This window comes from Pelodiscus sinensis, chromosome 3, assembly GCF_049634645.1.
Source record: "Pelodiscus sinensis isolate JC-2024 chromosome 3, ASM4963464v1, whole genome shotgun sequence".
Classification (NCBI taxonomy): Eukaryota; Metazoa; Chordata; order Testudines; family Trionychidae; genus Pelodiscus; species Pelodiscus sinensis.
This window is the reverse complement of record NC_134713.1, coordinates 76252073-76267789: the sequence shown is the minus strand read 5'-3', so window position 1 is coordinate 76267789 and position 15717 is coordinate 76252073. Positions and strand designations below refer to the sequence as shown.

Genomic DNA, 15717 nt, shown 5'->3' with positions numbered 1-15717 from the left:
TAATGGGGAAGGCTCGGGGGGGTTGGGTGCAGTGGGGCTCGATACAGAAGGCTGGTACTGGGGGGTCAGGTTGTGGGGGGGGCTAGTATTGAGGCGTTTGGGATGGGGGACTGGCACTGAAGAGGTTGGGTGCAGGGGACTCTGGGGTCAGTGGCTTGTGCTGGGGAGTAGTGGAGGGCTGGGGAGGTCTAGGAGTTAGAGCTGGCACTGGGAGCTGAGCTTTTACTTGCATATTTGTGTATTCGTCATTTACATAATGAAGATGCAAATATGCAAATAAAATGTTTCTGGTCTGCCCAAAGTTTGTGAAGGGGTTTCCTGATCCCCGATAACAAAAAGTTGGGAACCACTGGATTAGAAGATAAGTGCACTTGAACCTCTTTAATCCAGCAACCCTTGGAAACAATATATACAGGATTAAAGATTTTGTGGGGCCAAGCGCTCCAGGGGCAGGGCGTGAGGGAAATGAAAATGGGGTGCTTAGCTGACATCCCCTTCCTTCTCCACTGCTATAGGAGCGATGGGGAAAAGCCTCAAGGGAAGTGCGTCACTGTGCTGCCATTCCGCCAGCTAGAGAGAAGAGGGGGAATGGGAGTGGCAGTGCACAGACCCGCTTCCTCCTCTGTACAATGGGTATTCCTGGATTAGGGACACCTGGAGTACAGAGGTTCAAGTATAATAGGCTTTCTGTTCAAGGGAACACCTGATAATTTCCCCAAATTATGTTTGTAACATGGTGCGCACAACAGCAAGAATACAATTGGAGAGCTCACTGAATACAGAAAATAAAATGGGGAAAGAAATTTGGAAGCTTTTGGAAAGTATGAGACACATGTATTTATGCAACTCTCTCATGGAGAGCTATGCTGAAGTCAAAGAGGGGATTTTGGTTTCCTTCATTAAAGGCTTATTAAATGAAGAAATGGTACAGTCGTCGTTTTGCTTCAATAGTTGGAGGTCAGAGAGGCGGGTCTGATCTCCTCAGAATATTAATGTCTGCCTTCAGCTGGGGGAAATGAGCCGTCACTTGAGTTAGCTGCAGCTTTATGTGCTCGTCACTAGGGATCCCCATATGTCCTGCGATCTTCAGCAGTCGGAAATGGCAGAGCTCAGTTGTAGAGAGCAGAGGGCTCTCATTAGTATTCATAACAGGTAGCTCAGCTCAATGTGCCCAGAGCAAGTCTGTTTAATGTTGATCAGCTGTCCATCTGATACATTGAATTGATATGGACATTTCCTCCAAGGGCTGCCCTGACAATGACAGCAGGAGCATCGGGATGTCTTGTTAGTCTTTTTTTTTTATCAGTGCTTGAAATTTGGTTAACCCTTTAGTATACCCAAGGCAAGAATATGTGCAGTACCATGTCGTTTGTGTGGCTGTGTATACAGAAGGATTTTCTCCCCTGCCTTTTTGAGAAACCATGTCAGTCTTGAAGTTAGCTGCCTAAATGGTGAATGCTTTGCCCCCTGCTTTGTCTCTCAAAAATAACACTTCCCTGCATGCAACAGGATAATGAATAATGAATGTCAGCTTTTAGAACTCTTTTGTTGAATAATTTTTGTTCTATGGTAATAAATATCGTGAAAACATCAGTTCACCTCCCCACAGCCACTCTGCTTTCTTACTTGCTGTTATGCTGCAGCAGAAATCAAACCTAAACATGGATTAATAAGGATCGGTGGGGTAATTTATTCACTGAATAAATCAGTCCTGAACCCCTTTCCTTGGAAATAAAGTGTGGAGAACATAACAGGGCTCTGTTTAGGATTACAATTTAATTTTATGTTTGCTACATCAGGTCTTGATTCTGCAAACATTTTAGAACATACATAACTTTACTCATGTGAGTTATTTTCATTTAAGTAGTTTCACTGACATTAGTAAGTAAAGTTGTGGTTGTGCTTTCTAAATTACAAGATTAGGGGCTAAATGTACCAATTTCATGAATTGCAAACTGTGAAATTAACAAGAGGTTTATTGCTTTGCTCCTTGAATGGTATTGGTCTTTCTCTTTCTTGCATTCAGTTGTTGTGCCTGCTTGCCATGCCATGCCATGATTCTACCATAGGCTTGAGCAGAGGTGGGAAATAAGGGTATGTCTATACTACAGCACTAATTCGAACTAACTTAATTCGAATTAGTTAATTCGAACTAAGCTAATTCGAACTAGTGCATCTAGACCTAAAAACTAGTTCGAATTAGCATTTTGCTAATTCGAACTAGCATGTCCACATTGAGTGGACCCTGAACCGAGGTTAAGGCTGGCCAGAAGCAGTGATGGCAGGGCATCAGATTAGGACTTACAGCGTGGAGCTGCTGTCTCAGGCTAGCCGAGGGCTGTGCTTAAAGGAACCCGACCCCCACCCCGGACAGACAGTTCCCAGGAGTTCCCTGCTCGCTTGTCTAACTCGATGAGGGACAGCAAAGCAGTCCTGGCTTGGAGTGCCCTGAATGCTCACACTCGGCATATCATAGCACTCAGCCATCAGCCCGGCAGCACTTGCCGCAGACTGCCATCCGGGGAGGGGAGTCAATCGGAGGGCTGCAGGAGAGCTTCCACCCCGAGGAGCCCGCAGAGCCACCCCGGTCTTCCCCATCGGGGGCTCATACCCCTCACCTCCTTCCACTTACCCCTCCCTAGCCCTCCTTCCTGATGTACAAAATAAAGGACACGTGTGTTCAAAAATAGAAACTCTCTTTATTGAACAAAACTCGGGGAGACTGGGAAAAGGAGGTGGGAGAGGGGAAGAGAGAGGGTGGGAGAGGGGAGGGCAACTAAAATGATCAGGGGTTTGGAACAGGTCCCATATGAAGAGAGGCTAAAGAGACTGGGACTTCTCAGCTTAGAAAAGAGGAGACTGAGGGGGGGATATGATAGAGGTCTATAAAAGCATGAGTGGTGTGGAGAGGGTGCATAAAGAAAAGTTCGTAATTAGTTCCCATAATAGAAGGACTAAAGGACACCAGATGAAATGAATGGGTAACAGGCTTCAAACTAACAACAGAAAGTTCTTCTTCACAAAGCAAATAGTCAACCTGTGGAACTCCTTGCTGCAGGAGGCTGTGAAGGCTAGAACTATAGCAGAGTTTAAAGAGAAGTGAGATCAAGTCATGGAGGTTGGGTCTATGGAGTGGTATTAGCCAGGGGGTAGTAATGGTGTCCCTGGCCTCTGTTTGTGGAAGGCTGGAGATGGATGGGTTGGACATTGTCTTCGGTCCATCCCCTCCAGGGTATCTAGTGTTGGCCGCTGCCTGGGCAGGCTCCCGGGAGCCGCCAACCTGGTCCCGGGAAGAGGCGGAGGGCTGGGTGGCAGCGGGTGGCTGGCTCGAGCCGTGCCAGGTGCAGGGTCTGCTGGCTGGGTGCTGGCAGGCTTGCACCTGGCACGGGCACCGTAGCCAGACCGTGCCCCTTTAAGGGCTCCAGGGCCGGGAGGGGGGCAGAAGAGTTTCCCTGGTGGTGCCCAGAGTGGCCACCAGGGAAAGCTGGGGAGGACTAGCCTCCCACTAGTTCAAATTAAGTGGCTACACAGCCCTTAATTTGAACTAGTTAATTCAAACTAGGCATTAGTCCTCATAGAATGAGGTTTACCTAGTTCGAATTAAGCACTCCGCTAGTTCGAATTAAGTTCGAACTAGCGGTTTGCATCTGTAGCGCCTATCAAAGTTAATTCGAACTAACAAACGTTAGTTCGAATTAACTTTGTAGTGTAGTCATACCCTAAGCAATCCATGGACAGGATGCTGTTCCCCAGGGTGTCTGGGCTTTTGGTGCCTGCTGTCCTTGAAATCAGATTAATTGCCAGACACGACCACTTTAGAAAAAATATCCTTTATCCTCTTCTTCGTACAGTAGCCTAGAAGGTCAGGTAAGCACTCTCTGAAAGAGAGGCAGGTGCCACTTCAGTTTAGAGATTGCCCTTCTTTGCCAATCCTTAGCAATTCTCTCCATTCTGTGGGTTGACTTTGTTATGTAGTCCACTTCCCCTGAACATTCCTACATTCTGATACTGGTCCACAAAATTTAACATTGTTTTTACAGCTGTTACATCATTTCTCCTTTTCCATAGCTGGAAAATGCCAGAGAAAGGAGAGCTATATATATAGAGAAAATACTTCTTTTTCAGTGCAGAGATTGGAGCCTCCTATATTGAGTAGGGATGTGAAGGGATAACCAGTTACCCAGTAAGTATTGCCTTATTGGCATGATTACTGAGGTAACCAGTTAACCAGTGCCAGGCCTGGCCTGAGCAGCCAGTGGTGTACCATGGCTGGGGGGCTGCTTCAGCACAGCCGGGCCCACCGGACCTCTGCCGAGGGGCTGTTCTAGTGGCTCCACCTGTGGCATGCCGCAACAGGCCAGTTAACATTTTAAATGGGATTTTACATCCCTAATATTGAGCCCATCAGAATGAAAAATTGACTTGTAAAATTTAATCGAGCACTGTTCTGCACAATCTCTTACTTTGTGCAAATTTCCAAAGGAATGTAGATAGTCTCCACAATTTCTACTAAACAGATCAACTTCTTCCCTCACCCTTACCAGCACTCTGTGGTTGGTTTCCTTACTAGTTTCTTTTAAGGGATGTTGTAAAAGTCTTTAAAACAAGAAAAATGTTGACTAGTAACTTATTTGTATTCTCTGAGAAAATTAATACTGAGGAGAAGAATTTTTCCTTATGGAAACCGAGGATTTGACCGTATCATGTTATAATTGCGGAGATGACATCATACTGTCTCTAATTACTTCTTGTGCACTACAATTTCTAAAGAATTATGGTGAAGCAACAATTATAAAACATTCTTGTGTAGATGAGGAACTGTAGAATGGTTTATCAATAATCTGCATTGTGTTTGTGGCTTCAAAAATAAATATTTTATCTTTGTTTTAAGTCAAAGAAGTCTGGCAGAGATTACAGAGCTGATCCACACTGCCTTTCTGGTGCATCGTGGGATAGTAAACATTGGTGAGCTGAAGTCTTGCGATGGCCTACTGAAGGACATGCAGTTTGGAAATAAAATAGCTGTCCTGAGTGGAGATTTTCTTCTAGCAAATGCTTGCACAAGCCTAGCTCAGTTACAGAACACTAAGGTAAAAATGTTTCTATTACTCTAATATGTAACAGCTCTGGTTGTTAGATAGCTACTGAACAGAAAAAGCTGAATTGGGGCATCTTTTCACAGTAAAAATTGGCATAGTTCCATTTTATGTGCAGCTGGATTGACAGCTGGATGCTGCTCCAGGTAGGTCTACCAAAATATTTCAGAAATGTTACCACTGCTAAGGCTTTAGTATATGTTCTGAAACAGTGATTCTATAGATAGTAGTGGATGAAAAGACAAGGCTGGTGAATTAACATATATATGCTGCTGCGTCTGCAAGAGTGTAGAACAGAGACAGTACAGTAACTCTTTGGCAACATTCCAGGTGTGAAGTTCAAGACATAGTTAATTATTTAGTTTTATATTGTGCCTTTTTTTGGAAGGAAAAATGGATTCTGTTTCTTCTACTTTTTAGGGAACTCTTTGGGATCTTTTCATTTTGGTCTGCACAGGTGTGATTTGCCTTTTTGCAATTTGTAAAAAGTTGTTAGACATCCAGATAGCTTTGGGCATTGAGTGCCCTATGAACAAAAGTCCATTCTCATATTAAAGGACAACTGTAGCCAGTTTGTTCCGCATCAGTTGTCTGAAAGTTTACGAGATAGGAAGGGTTTTACATTATGAATAAACTAGAATATATGTGTATATGCATTTGTTTATGTGTAAAATGATATTTATGCATTAGGTGACTAGTATTGTCATACAGGTGAAATTTGTAAAGTGGAAAAGTCCAAAATGGCTGAGAACTTGAATCCCATTGATGACTGAATCTGGTGATGCCCTAAAAACAAAGAGACTTCTCAACCATGTTGTCTGTCTGCCTGGAATGGCTTATGAATGTGAGTGCCAACTTCAGGGCAGACAGTTACAAACCAGGGCATAAACTCCAAACTGGTTTTGAGTTCTGTACTTAGTTTTCTTTGATCAAGTATCAAGTGTGAACCCAACAGCCTTAATGTGGAGTCAGAAACAGTCCCCTTGGGCATTTTGATCTATCTTGCCATGCAGGCAAAATTGCCTTTGTGATAGATGGTCCTTGTAAGCTGGCTGGTGTAGTCCTGGTCCCCAGACCTGTGCTCCAGCTGGTGAATAAACATCCCTTTAAACTAGGGATGTTAAGGACTAGTCAACTATCCAATAAGCAAATGCTTATCGGATAGTTGACAGAATAGTTGGCTAGTCGCTTCCCCCCCGCCCCTGCTGCCTCTATCCAATAGAGGCAGGAAGACAGGGAGGGGTTAGAGGTACTTCAAAGTGGCAGTGCCGCACGGAGGTCCTGGGCTCCATGTGGCGCTGCCGCTTTGAAATGCAGTGGCTCCTCCCAGCATTTCAGAGCGGCAGCGCCGCATTGAGCCTGGGGTCAGCTGGGGACTCCCCTGGTGCTGCTGCTTTGAAATGCTGGGAGGAGCCCAGGATCATCTGGGGAATCTCTAACTGACCCTGGGCTCCATGGGCATTTCAAAGCAGCTTGGAGCCCAGGATCAGCTGGGGAATCCCCAGCTGACCCCGGACTTAGTGCAGCACTGCTGCTTTGAAATGCGGGATGCTGTCGTACCTCGGTGTTCTGTACCTTGGTACCTTTGGTGGTCTGAACTGTCAGTGTCAGTGTCGTCTGGTCAGGGTCGTCCTGGCGCCCTCCTGACAAGACCTCTACTCCGTCAGTGATGATTGTGTGCGTAACAATCGGTACTCCCTTTATCTAGAGTGTTAGACCCCGTGCACTTGGCTCAACACAGGAGATCTCCTGAGAGGCCCCAGAAATGACAGATGCAGGCAAGGATTGAAATCAATCGAGCAGGTTTATTGTCAAATGCGAAGCTCCTACCAGTTGGTAACAGAGATCAGTACAATGTTACACCACTGGGCACTATGGCCCGCGTTGACAAGGTACCAACACCAGGCAGGCCTCTTGCCATATATCAGATATTAACAGCGGTTAGTCAAAGTTAAGTACTGTGCATTCTGTAAGTTTAGGCAATGACACCTGCCGTTCAGGTGCCTAGTGCGCCTCCTCCTCCCCATCCCTCCCCCGCCCCAGGTCGGCCGGAGAGCACCCTCTGCAGTGTCTGTTTATAGACAGGTACAAACAAATTACATCACTTCTTTACGTACCAGGCTGCCACCCTCTGTTGCCTCATTACCACCCCTCGCCTTATGGAAGGGGGGCTTACTTACTATCCTTCGTGCTGTCAATCTTGACTCGGTCCTGAACCTAGGTTGGTATGTGCATTAGTTTTGGGGGAGTCTTTGTACCAAGACATTTCTTATTAAGATGTTCCTCTAATCCCCTTTGGCTTACAGTTTGTACTCAGTGTCTCCCTGTGTCCTTCCATGCTCAACCTAACTTTTATAATTACACAGTTATCAGTAGGGCCTCTTTCTTGGCTCCTGTGTTACTGAACCAAAGTCTTGCTCACTAGATTGCAGGCCTGTTGCTGTTTTCGTGTTACAGGTCTCTATTTAGGCCTGCTGACTCCATGTTACTGACCCTCAACTTACTACAGATGCAACCAGGAATTAGCTGGGGCCTCCCCAGCTGACCCCGGGCTCCCTGCGACATGCCAGCTTTGAAATATACAAGAATCCCCAGCGGGGGCTCTTGTACATTTCAAAGACGGAACCTGGAAGTGCCTATCGACTTGTAAATTAATCGCTAGTTAATATCCCTACTTTAAACCCTTGGCGCGGAGTACAGGATAGGCCCAGCAAAAAAAGACAAACAAATAGTAGTTGAACAACTAGTAAGCCCAGGCCCTGGTTCAGGACAGGGTAGCAAAACAATTCAGTTTAATACTTAGTGAGGCCCAGGCCCAGACTCAGGGTGAGGCAGCAACAAAAACGCAGTCCCACAGTCAGTAAGGCCCAGGCCCTGGTTCAGGGTGGGCAGCAACAAAAACACAGACCCGCAGTCAGTAATGCCCAGGCCCTGGTTCAGAGCGGGGCAGCAACATAAACACAGTTCCCTAGGTAAGACAGAGGAGGGGGAGACTGCCACCTGGTCTGTGGGGTGGCAAGGGGAATGTGGACCCTCCATGATCTAGACAAGGTTCTTTCAGTAAAAACCCTTTTTTGAAAGAACCAGTAAACCTCATGTTTTCAGGCATTACAGTTCTTTAGGAAAAAGTTGGAGTTTTTTTGGTTTTTTTGTTTTTGAAAGAACCGCGTCTAGACAGCAGTTTCAGTTTCGAAATACCAATTTTCGAAAATGCACGGCTTCTATTATGCAAATGAAATGTGGGAAATTCAAATCCCAACTTCATTTGCAATTTCTATCTGCCTAAAGAGGGATGTAGTTTAGACATGCCCTTTTAGAGCAAACACTTTTATGTTTACCAGAGCAAACACTTAAATATTAGCTTATAACATTGGGTACAGATGTTATAAGTTAGAGTAATAGGTGCAACAACTTTAAAGTGTTTGATAAAGTCTACACGCTAAACACATTTTTATTAGGGCTGTCAATTGATGTACATTAACGCCTGTGATTAACGCAGGGAAGGATTAACGCGTTAATCGCAGGCATTGATGCTCTACTGCCCCTTTGAAGCGCGGGAGCCTGAGATCAGCTGGAGTCCCCAGCTGATCCCGGGCTCTGTGAGGCGTATTGGCCTTGGCATAAGGTGGCAATTGATCTGCCATCATCACATGTGCCTCTAGTTGTTTTGCACTGACTCAACAGATGTTCTAGGCTTCGCAGTGACAATCTTGGAATCTTACTATATAAGTAGTACACAAAGTGTACTTATCTGTCTATCCACTACTGTGTATAATAAAAATGTACATCTTATATAAAATAATTCCACGCTGTTACGTTATAAAGACATTTGCTATTTCTGAGCCTAATGATGCCATTCTGTTTAGTGCCTTCTGCATACCCATGGTATGTGAATGTGTATGGTACTGTCGTCATTTGTAACACTAAAAGAGTTTAGTATAAGAGAAGGTAAATCAACTTACAACCTGCTTAACTAATGGTTTTTTATCTGGAAAAAATGTAATAATAAAGAGTCAGAAATATTTTCTGTAACCTTTGCAGTACTTTTTTTCTGATTAAACTGTTATGTGAAACAGTTTGGAAATTGATTTAAGATTAATATAATTATATTTGTTTTGTATCAATTAAGGATTCGTTCTTCAGCATTTCAGGAGATCCTAGATGAGACCCTCAGTGAAAATCAAAGGAGAATATAACCCTAAATAAACCTAGATTTTAACTCAAATTGAGAGACTACTTTGAGAAAATAATAAATCATTAAGCATTCCAGCAAGAATAGTCCCTTAAAGCAGGGGTGGGGAACCTCAGGTCCGGATGCGTCCCGTGACTTTCCTGGATCCAGCCTCCAAGGCTCAGGGCTTCTCCCCAGCACTGGGGAGCCCGCACTAGCACTCCAGCCTTCTTGCTGCCCCTCCATGGGGCTGGAGCACACAAAATCTGCTAGCCTGGGCCCTCCTAGTCTTTGGTGTGAGAGGGGAAAGTGGGCAGCGTCTTTCTCCTTCTCAGTCAGGAGCCACGTGTCAGTGAGGGTTGTTTGTTTGTTTCTCACTCGTGTGCGACCCCCAATTGATTTTTCTGTGGGTCAGTGGCCCCTGACCCAAAAAAGGTTCCCCACCCCAGTGGTAAAGACTTGACAAGAATCAGACCTATAGTAAATTGAAGCACAAGTACAAAAGGGTGCTATATTTTTCAAGCAGTCGTCATACTGCTCATCTGAAAATTCTGCCAAAACATTTTAACACTTTTTTCATTTTTCTGACATCTAAATAGTGTTATAGCTTCTACATACTATAAGTGGGATACCACCATGGAAACTGATTTACTACATTATTCTCTCACATTTCAACCCTACTTGAAAAGTAAGAAAAATGTAAGGCAAGCTATAGAAATCTCTTGACAGGTGCAGTGATTTCAACATACGGTATTTATTCTTTAGAAAGTAGTTAATTTTCAGATCTGTGCAGCTATTTTTTAGCTGTGTGCAGTGTGAAATAGCCTTGACATTTTTCTTCATAATGTTTTGTGTTCCTTGAAAGAAAAAGTAAGAGTGATGGCATTGTATTTGTTTTTGTTTTTTTGTCAGTTAGTAGCTAAGCAGTTTGGCTTATAGAAAAAGAAACATGGAATATATTGTAAACAATACTGACTGTGATAAGGCTATAATCTATATCTAGACATGTATATCTGTTTCAGTAATTAAAGCTGTTGTATGCATTGTAATTTAAATGTAAGCATGTTAGATTAATTTAAACCATCACTACTGATTAATTTTATTGTGCTGTTAGATTCTTGTCTGAGCTTCTGTCTGATGCATTTATCTCTGTACTACTGTCAGGGCTTACAATTAGATGTAAATTTTTGCAGTCATAATGAAATGCAGAACTATTTTATAATTGCCAAGGGTAAAATTAGCAAAGTCAATTATTTTCCTGTAGGCTTTTCCCTGTAGATATTAAAAGGCTGCAAGGTAATTGCCTTAGGTAACACTTTGATTGTTGAAATAACATTAGATATAGGAATTGTTGTTAATCCTGTAGTAATTTTCCTTCTCTTGCTTCTGTTGTAGCTTATCTCTGTAGTGACGTTAAGAGAGTTCAGGACTAAAGGAGGGAAGTCCTTCAAATGTTATTTTTAACAAATGAACATAATTCTCTTTCACACATTTTCAAGCGTTGTGATCTTTTTTTTGTCACTTCAGGGTACAAGAACCCTGAACTAAAGATATCTTGAAATGTCAGCTGTGAATCCATAAATTGCACAACTTCCTCCAAGATAAAGTGTAAAACATGATTGTTCATCACAGTGATGAGGCCAAGCCAGGGTCATCTAAATTCTTGTTGTTTGAGCATGCAAACATTCAGAATAACTTGAAAAAAGTATTAGGAAGGAATCATTATCATTTTCTATAGTCTGACTTCTTATTGCAGGTTATTCTCAGGTCATATTTGGGTTATTTTTTTCTAGGCTTTTTTTCATAATTGGTGTTGACAGTAATGATTAAAATAAAATGTTAAGACATCCATAACCACATTATTTTTGTTTTTAAGACATAATTCTCAGTTGATTTGTCTAATAAAAATGTTTTGAGATGAACACAATCAATATTTTATTACATTTTTACCATTGTATAGAATGGCATATGAATCTGATTAGACAATGGCATATTTACACTTCTTGAATTAGGGATGTTATCTTATAGTAATGTAAATAACCAATAAGCCTGGTCTTATTGGTTAATCCTAACAACTACACACACCCCTTATTTCTTCCACCCTCCCCCCCGCTGCCTCTGTATTAGAGTCAGCAAGAGAGTGGGAGGCTAGAGCTGGTGCTTGTGAGGGCCTGCTTTTAAGCTGGCTCCCCACCAGCACCGGCTCCTTCAGAATGGCCTCACCCACCCCAACTCCTCCTCTGCTGTCTCTGTATCAGAGGCAGCATGCAGGGTGTCAGACAGCCAGTCTGTGCAGGGAACTGACCTTTACAGAGACAGCAGTGCAAGGTGGCAGAGGGGACTCCTCGGGAGTGGGGCTGGGAGTTTACTGGCTGCTGACCCTGCCCCCAGGGACCATTGAATAATCGTGTAACTGATACGATTTGGTGCAGTTACAAAATTATGCAATTAAACTATATCTAACTTCCTAGTCTTGAATGCAGTGATAGTCGTGTCTCATTATTTAACTTATATCACTTTCTGGGATTTAAAAATATGTGTACTCCGTGTAAGGATTGGCTCTTCTTGGCCTTTAACCTTGGATATGCTTTTCATCATAGGAGTAGATATACTTCTGAAGGGAGATATTCAGCTGAAGGGAGATGGGTTCTCAGGTCTCTAATGTTAGTTGCTCTATTATGTTTAATGACAGCATGTGGTACCTCTTCTGTTTAAAGAACAAAAACCAACTGACTAACTGTGAATGGTACTTTTTACAGCTATGGATTAGTACGTTAACAGAAACTCTCTCTATAGATTGTGGTAATATATACATATTTGTTGCACAAAAGTTTCAGAATTTTCAGAGTGCATTACAATTACTCATTTAGGAATGTATCCTCTTTCTCCTGATTTTGAAATGTTAACTCAGATGTGTAAGCACAGATGAAATGCCCAGTTTCACTTATGAGAGAATAAGTTTTTCACATAATAAAACCTAGTCACAGGTTGCATTCATTTTACATCAACGGATCTCAAAGAGCTGTACAAAAGAGGTCAGTGTCATAGTACAGGACCTATGCAATTCTGCAATCATTTAAACTGCATGAAAAGCCGAAATACATTTGACATTTTTATAATGATGAGTAGGGTTATATCTAGAGAAGCTCATGCTGCAAGCTAGGGATGTTAAGAAGCAGCTATTTTACTAATCTTACAGTCCATAACATTTTTATCGACTACACAATTAGTCGATAAGGGAAGGTGCTCAGTCCTGGCTCATGCCGGGTCTCTGAGCTACCCCCACTGCAACTCTGCAGTTTAAATGTAGTAAGAGCCGGCAGGTCCCAGACTTGCTGGGAGCCAAGACTGAGTCAGTCTTGCTCAGTCCTAATTTGCGCTGGGTCCAGCAGCCCCTTGTCCGCAGGGCGGTCCCAGTGGGGAGCTGGGACCCTCTGTGGACAGGGGCTGCTGCCGGGGCAGCCTCTGTTCACGGCCAGCCCGGGCCACCGCAGACAGGAGCTGTTCTGCAGACAGGAGCTGTTCCACTGCCGCAGGCAGACCCTTAATACAGAGCCAGCAAGGGGGGGATGCGAATAGTCAACTAGATTAATCGATAAGCGTAGGCTTATTGTTAGTCAACCACTCGTTTATATCCCTCTTGCAAGGGGAGTATCTCAGAGAAGTCAATGGAAACCTGTTTCAGTATTAGAGCTGCAGCCACTAAAGCATCTGAGGTACCACCGAGATGCCTGTGATATAAATGCCTATGTAGATAAAGGGTGCAATGAAGATATATACATGACCAGATCTGAAATTCTAGCTATTTGAGGTCACTGATACATGAGTCTGTGAGAGGATAGATTGATGCATATAAATGTAATATAAACTGCTCATATGTAGCCTTATATTGTACATACTATGATGCAAACATAATATGCTAAAATAAACTGTAAACATCAGTTATATGTCAGAACAGGTTGAACCTCTCTAGTCTGGCATTCCCTGGTCCAGCAACATCCAAGGTTCGGCATGATTTTAGTTAACTGGATGTTACTCATGGTGTGGCCAATCTTCCTGCAGTCACATAAAGTTTGTTTACAGCCACCAGTCCAGGCTTTCAGTGTTTTATGCTGTTGTTTTGCTCTAATTTACCCCAGATGTCTTCAAAGAGCCTAGTAAGCAATGGAAGTGTTAGTCATGCTGCTAGACAATATTGACCTCCCGTGGTTCAGCAAATTCTGTGGTTTGACACCGGTCAGGTTCCAAGGGTACTAGACTAAAGAGGTTCAATATGTAGTAGGTTCTGGTCAAAGGGCCACTTGGATTATATGTTATAGCATTGCTCCCCAGGGTGCTGACTGAGGATGTGAGGATGATACCCCCAGTTTTTCTTCCCTATAATTTTATGACCCCCTCCAACCCTCCCACTTTGTATGGATGACTGGCACTGTACACTGAAGCAATTCCTGCTATGTGAAATGCTTGAATTGAGGACTCTTGCCTTTCAGTGCAGCATTCTACCACAAGACCACATTATGGAGCATTGTTGTATTAAGCATTAGTTGTTTATAAATAAACAGAGGCACAGATGTACTACTTATATAGTCACTGCATTTCCGTATGTTAACGTTATGTATTCCTGAAGGCATAAATATGTTGTTTACAAAATAGTCCTTGTGTTTGTGTAAATGTTACTAGTTTTTCATGTAAATCTTTCCTTTGCACAGAAACTTATGTACATAGTGGTTCATTAAAGAAACTGTTTATGCATTAGTATTATGCAAATATCAGTCATGGGTCTATTGTCAAGGTTGTGTTGAGAATTGTACTTAACATGGGAATTCAAGTAATTTGTTACATATGAATAATATAGTGCTTTTTCCCAATAATTAGAGCATTTGGTTTTTGTGTACAGAATTTATTTTTGAGAATTTACAAATAAATCAGTTAATTTAGGTTGAAAATAAGAATTTTAAAATGATTCCTTTAAGAAACTTAGCACTCTGGGTCAGACCACCTTTATAAAAAAAAAAAAGACATAAAACTCTTAAACCCCCTTCCTTCCCATTTAGCTAAAACTCACTGAATTTTGTCTGCTTTTGAAGAAAAAAAGTTAGGCTTAGTGGCCATTTTTTGTCTTTGCTATTCATAATTGAAATTTTGTTCTTCGGGAGAGACTGAAAATGTTCCTTGTTGAGAGAATTACATGAAGAATTTCCCTATTTCAAAATAGCGACTCCCTCCTGCAGTTTTAGTATGAGTGAGGCTCCAGGGCTACCATTAGAAGACACCCTCTCAGGGGCAAAAGAAGAGTAGAGAAATGTGACCATCAGAAGTTGAGTTAAAGGAATCTGTTACTGGTAGTTCTGGTCAGAAAAGCTAAAATAATACAAAATAAATATGTAGGGTGATGCTACATATCCTCAACAATTAGAAATATATGGTAACCTTCTCTTAGGGTTTCTTATTTGTATTTATATCTAAAGTTTTTAGTTTTTTTATAAGAAAATTGTTACACAAAAACTACGTTAAACTTAGTTTGACTGAAAATATTCTAAATTAACCGTAGTAGTTCAAGAAAAGAACCTAGGCATCATTGCACAGAGCTCTGTGAAGAACTCTACTGAAAATGCTCCTGCAACCCAAAAATCAAAAAAGATGTTAGGATGTATAAGGAATGGTTAGGGTTGCCAGATGGTTTAACAAAAAATACCAAACATCCCACCCTTCCATTTAAAAAAAAACAAAAACAAAAAACACCGGGAAAAAATTCTGTTGGGGGAAAAAAAAGGGGGGGGGGGATACCAAAGTTGTTAAGCAAAAGTTGCACCACTCCTTCCAGTTTGGAGCCACATACTAACCACCAATGCACCCACCCCTCCCCCGAGCCAGGCTCCCCCCTATCCCAATGCACTCACCCCTCCCCCAGAGTCAGGCCCTCCAGTCCCCCCCCATCCCAACACACTCACCCTTGCCTAAGAGCTAGGCCCCCTGCAGCATCCCTCCCATCCCAATGCACTCACCTCTGCCTCAGAGCCAGGCCTCCCGCAGTGTCCCCCCATCCCAGTGCACTCCCCCTCCCCCTGAGCCGGACATCCCCAGTGTCAGGAACACTCCACCCCAATCAAATCCCTTCCCCTCTTTGCCCACTCTCCCCCCCCCCCCCCCCCCCACCACAGAGCCAGGCACCAGAGGAACAGGTAAGTTAATCTTACTTTTAAAGTGGCTGCTCCTGATACCCGGCCTGTCTGCTTCGGCTCACAGTGTGTAGAGGGAGGCATCACGTGGCCAGCTCCCGGGTCTCTGCTGGTCACGTGGGCCAGAGAAGTGTGCGCTTCGCTCCCAACCCAGCCCAGTGCCCCCCTAGTGCTGCCCCCCTTTGCTATGCCTCTGCCGCATTCCTCGCTCCCCTGCCCCCACCAGACGCGGCAGGGGAAAATGTCCCCCTGGGCTTCTGTCCCAGGGAAA

At 43.3% G+C, this 15717-nt stretch overlaps 1 protein-coding gene across 3 annotated transcripts in view; it reads left to right on the top strand.

Moving 5' to 3' along the window:
- The window catches only part of PDSS2 (decaprenyl diphosphate synthase subunit 2), a 209698-nt gene that overhangs the window by 129165 nt on the left and 64816 nt on the right, over positions 1-15717 (top strand). For all 3 annotated transcript variants that reach the window (XR_012902618.1, XM_006123168.4, XM_075923962.1), the window contains exon 3: positions 4892-5090. Coding sequence is in view for 2 of the 3 variants with exons in the window: in XM_006123168.4 (XP_006123230.1) it covers positions 4892-5090 (199 nt within the window). In the remaining variant the exon portion in view is untranslated. The remainder of the gene's footprint in view (positions 1-4891; positions 5091-15717) is intronic.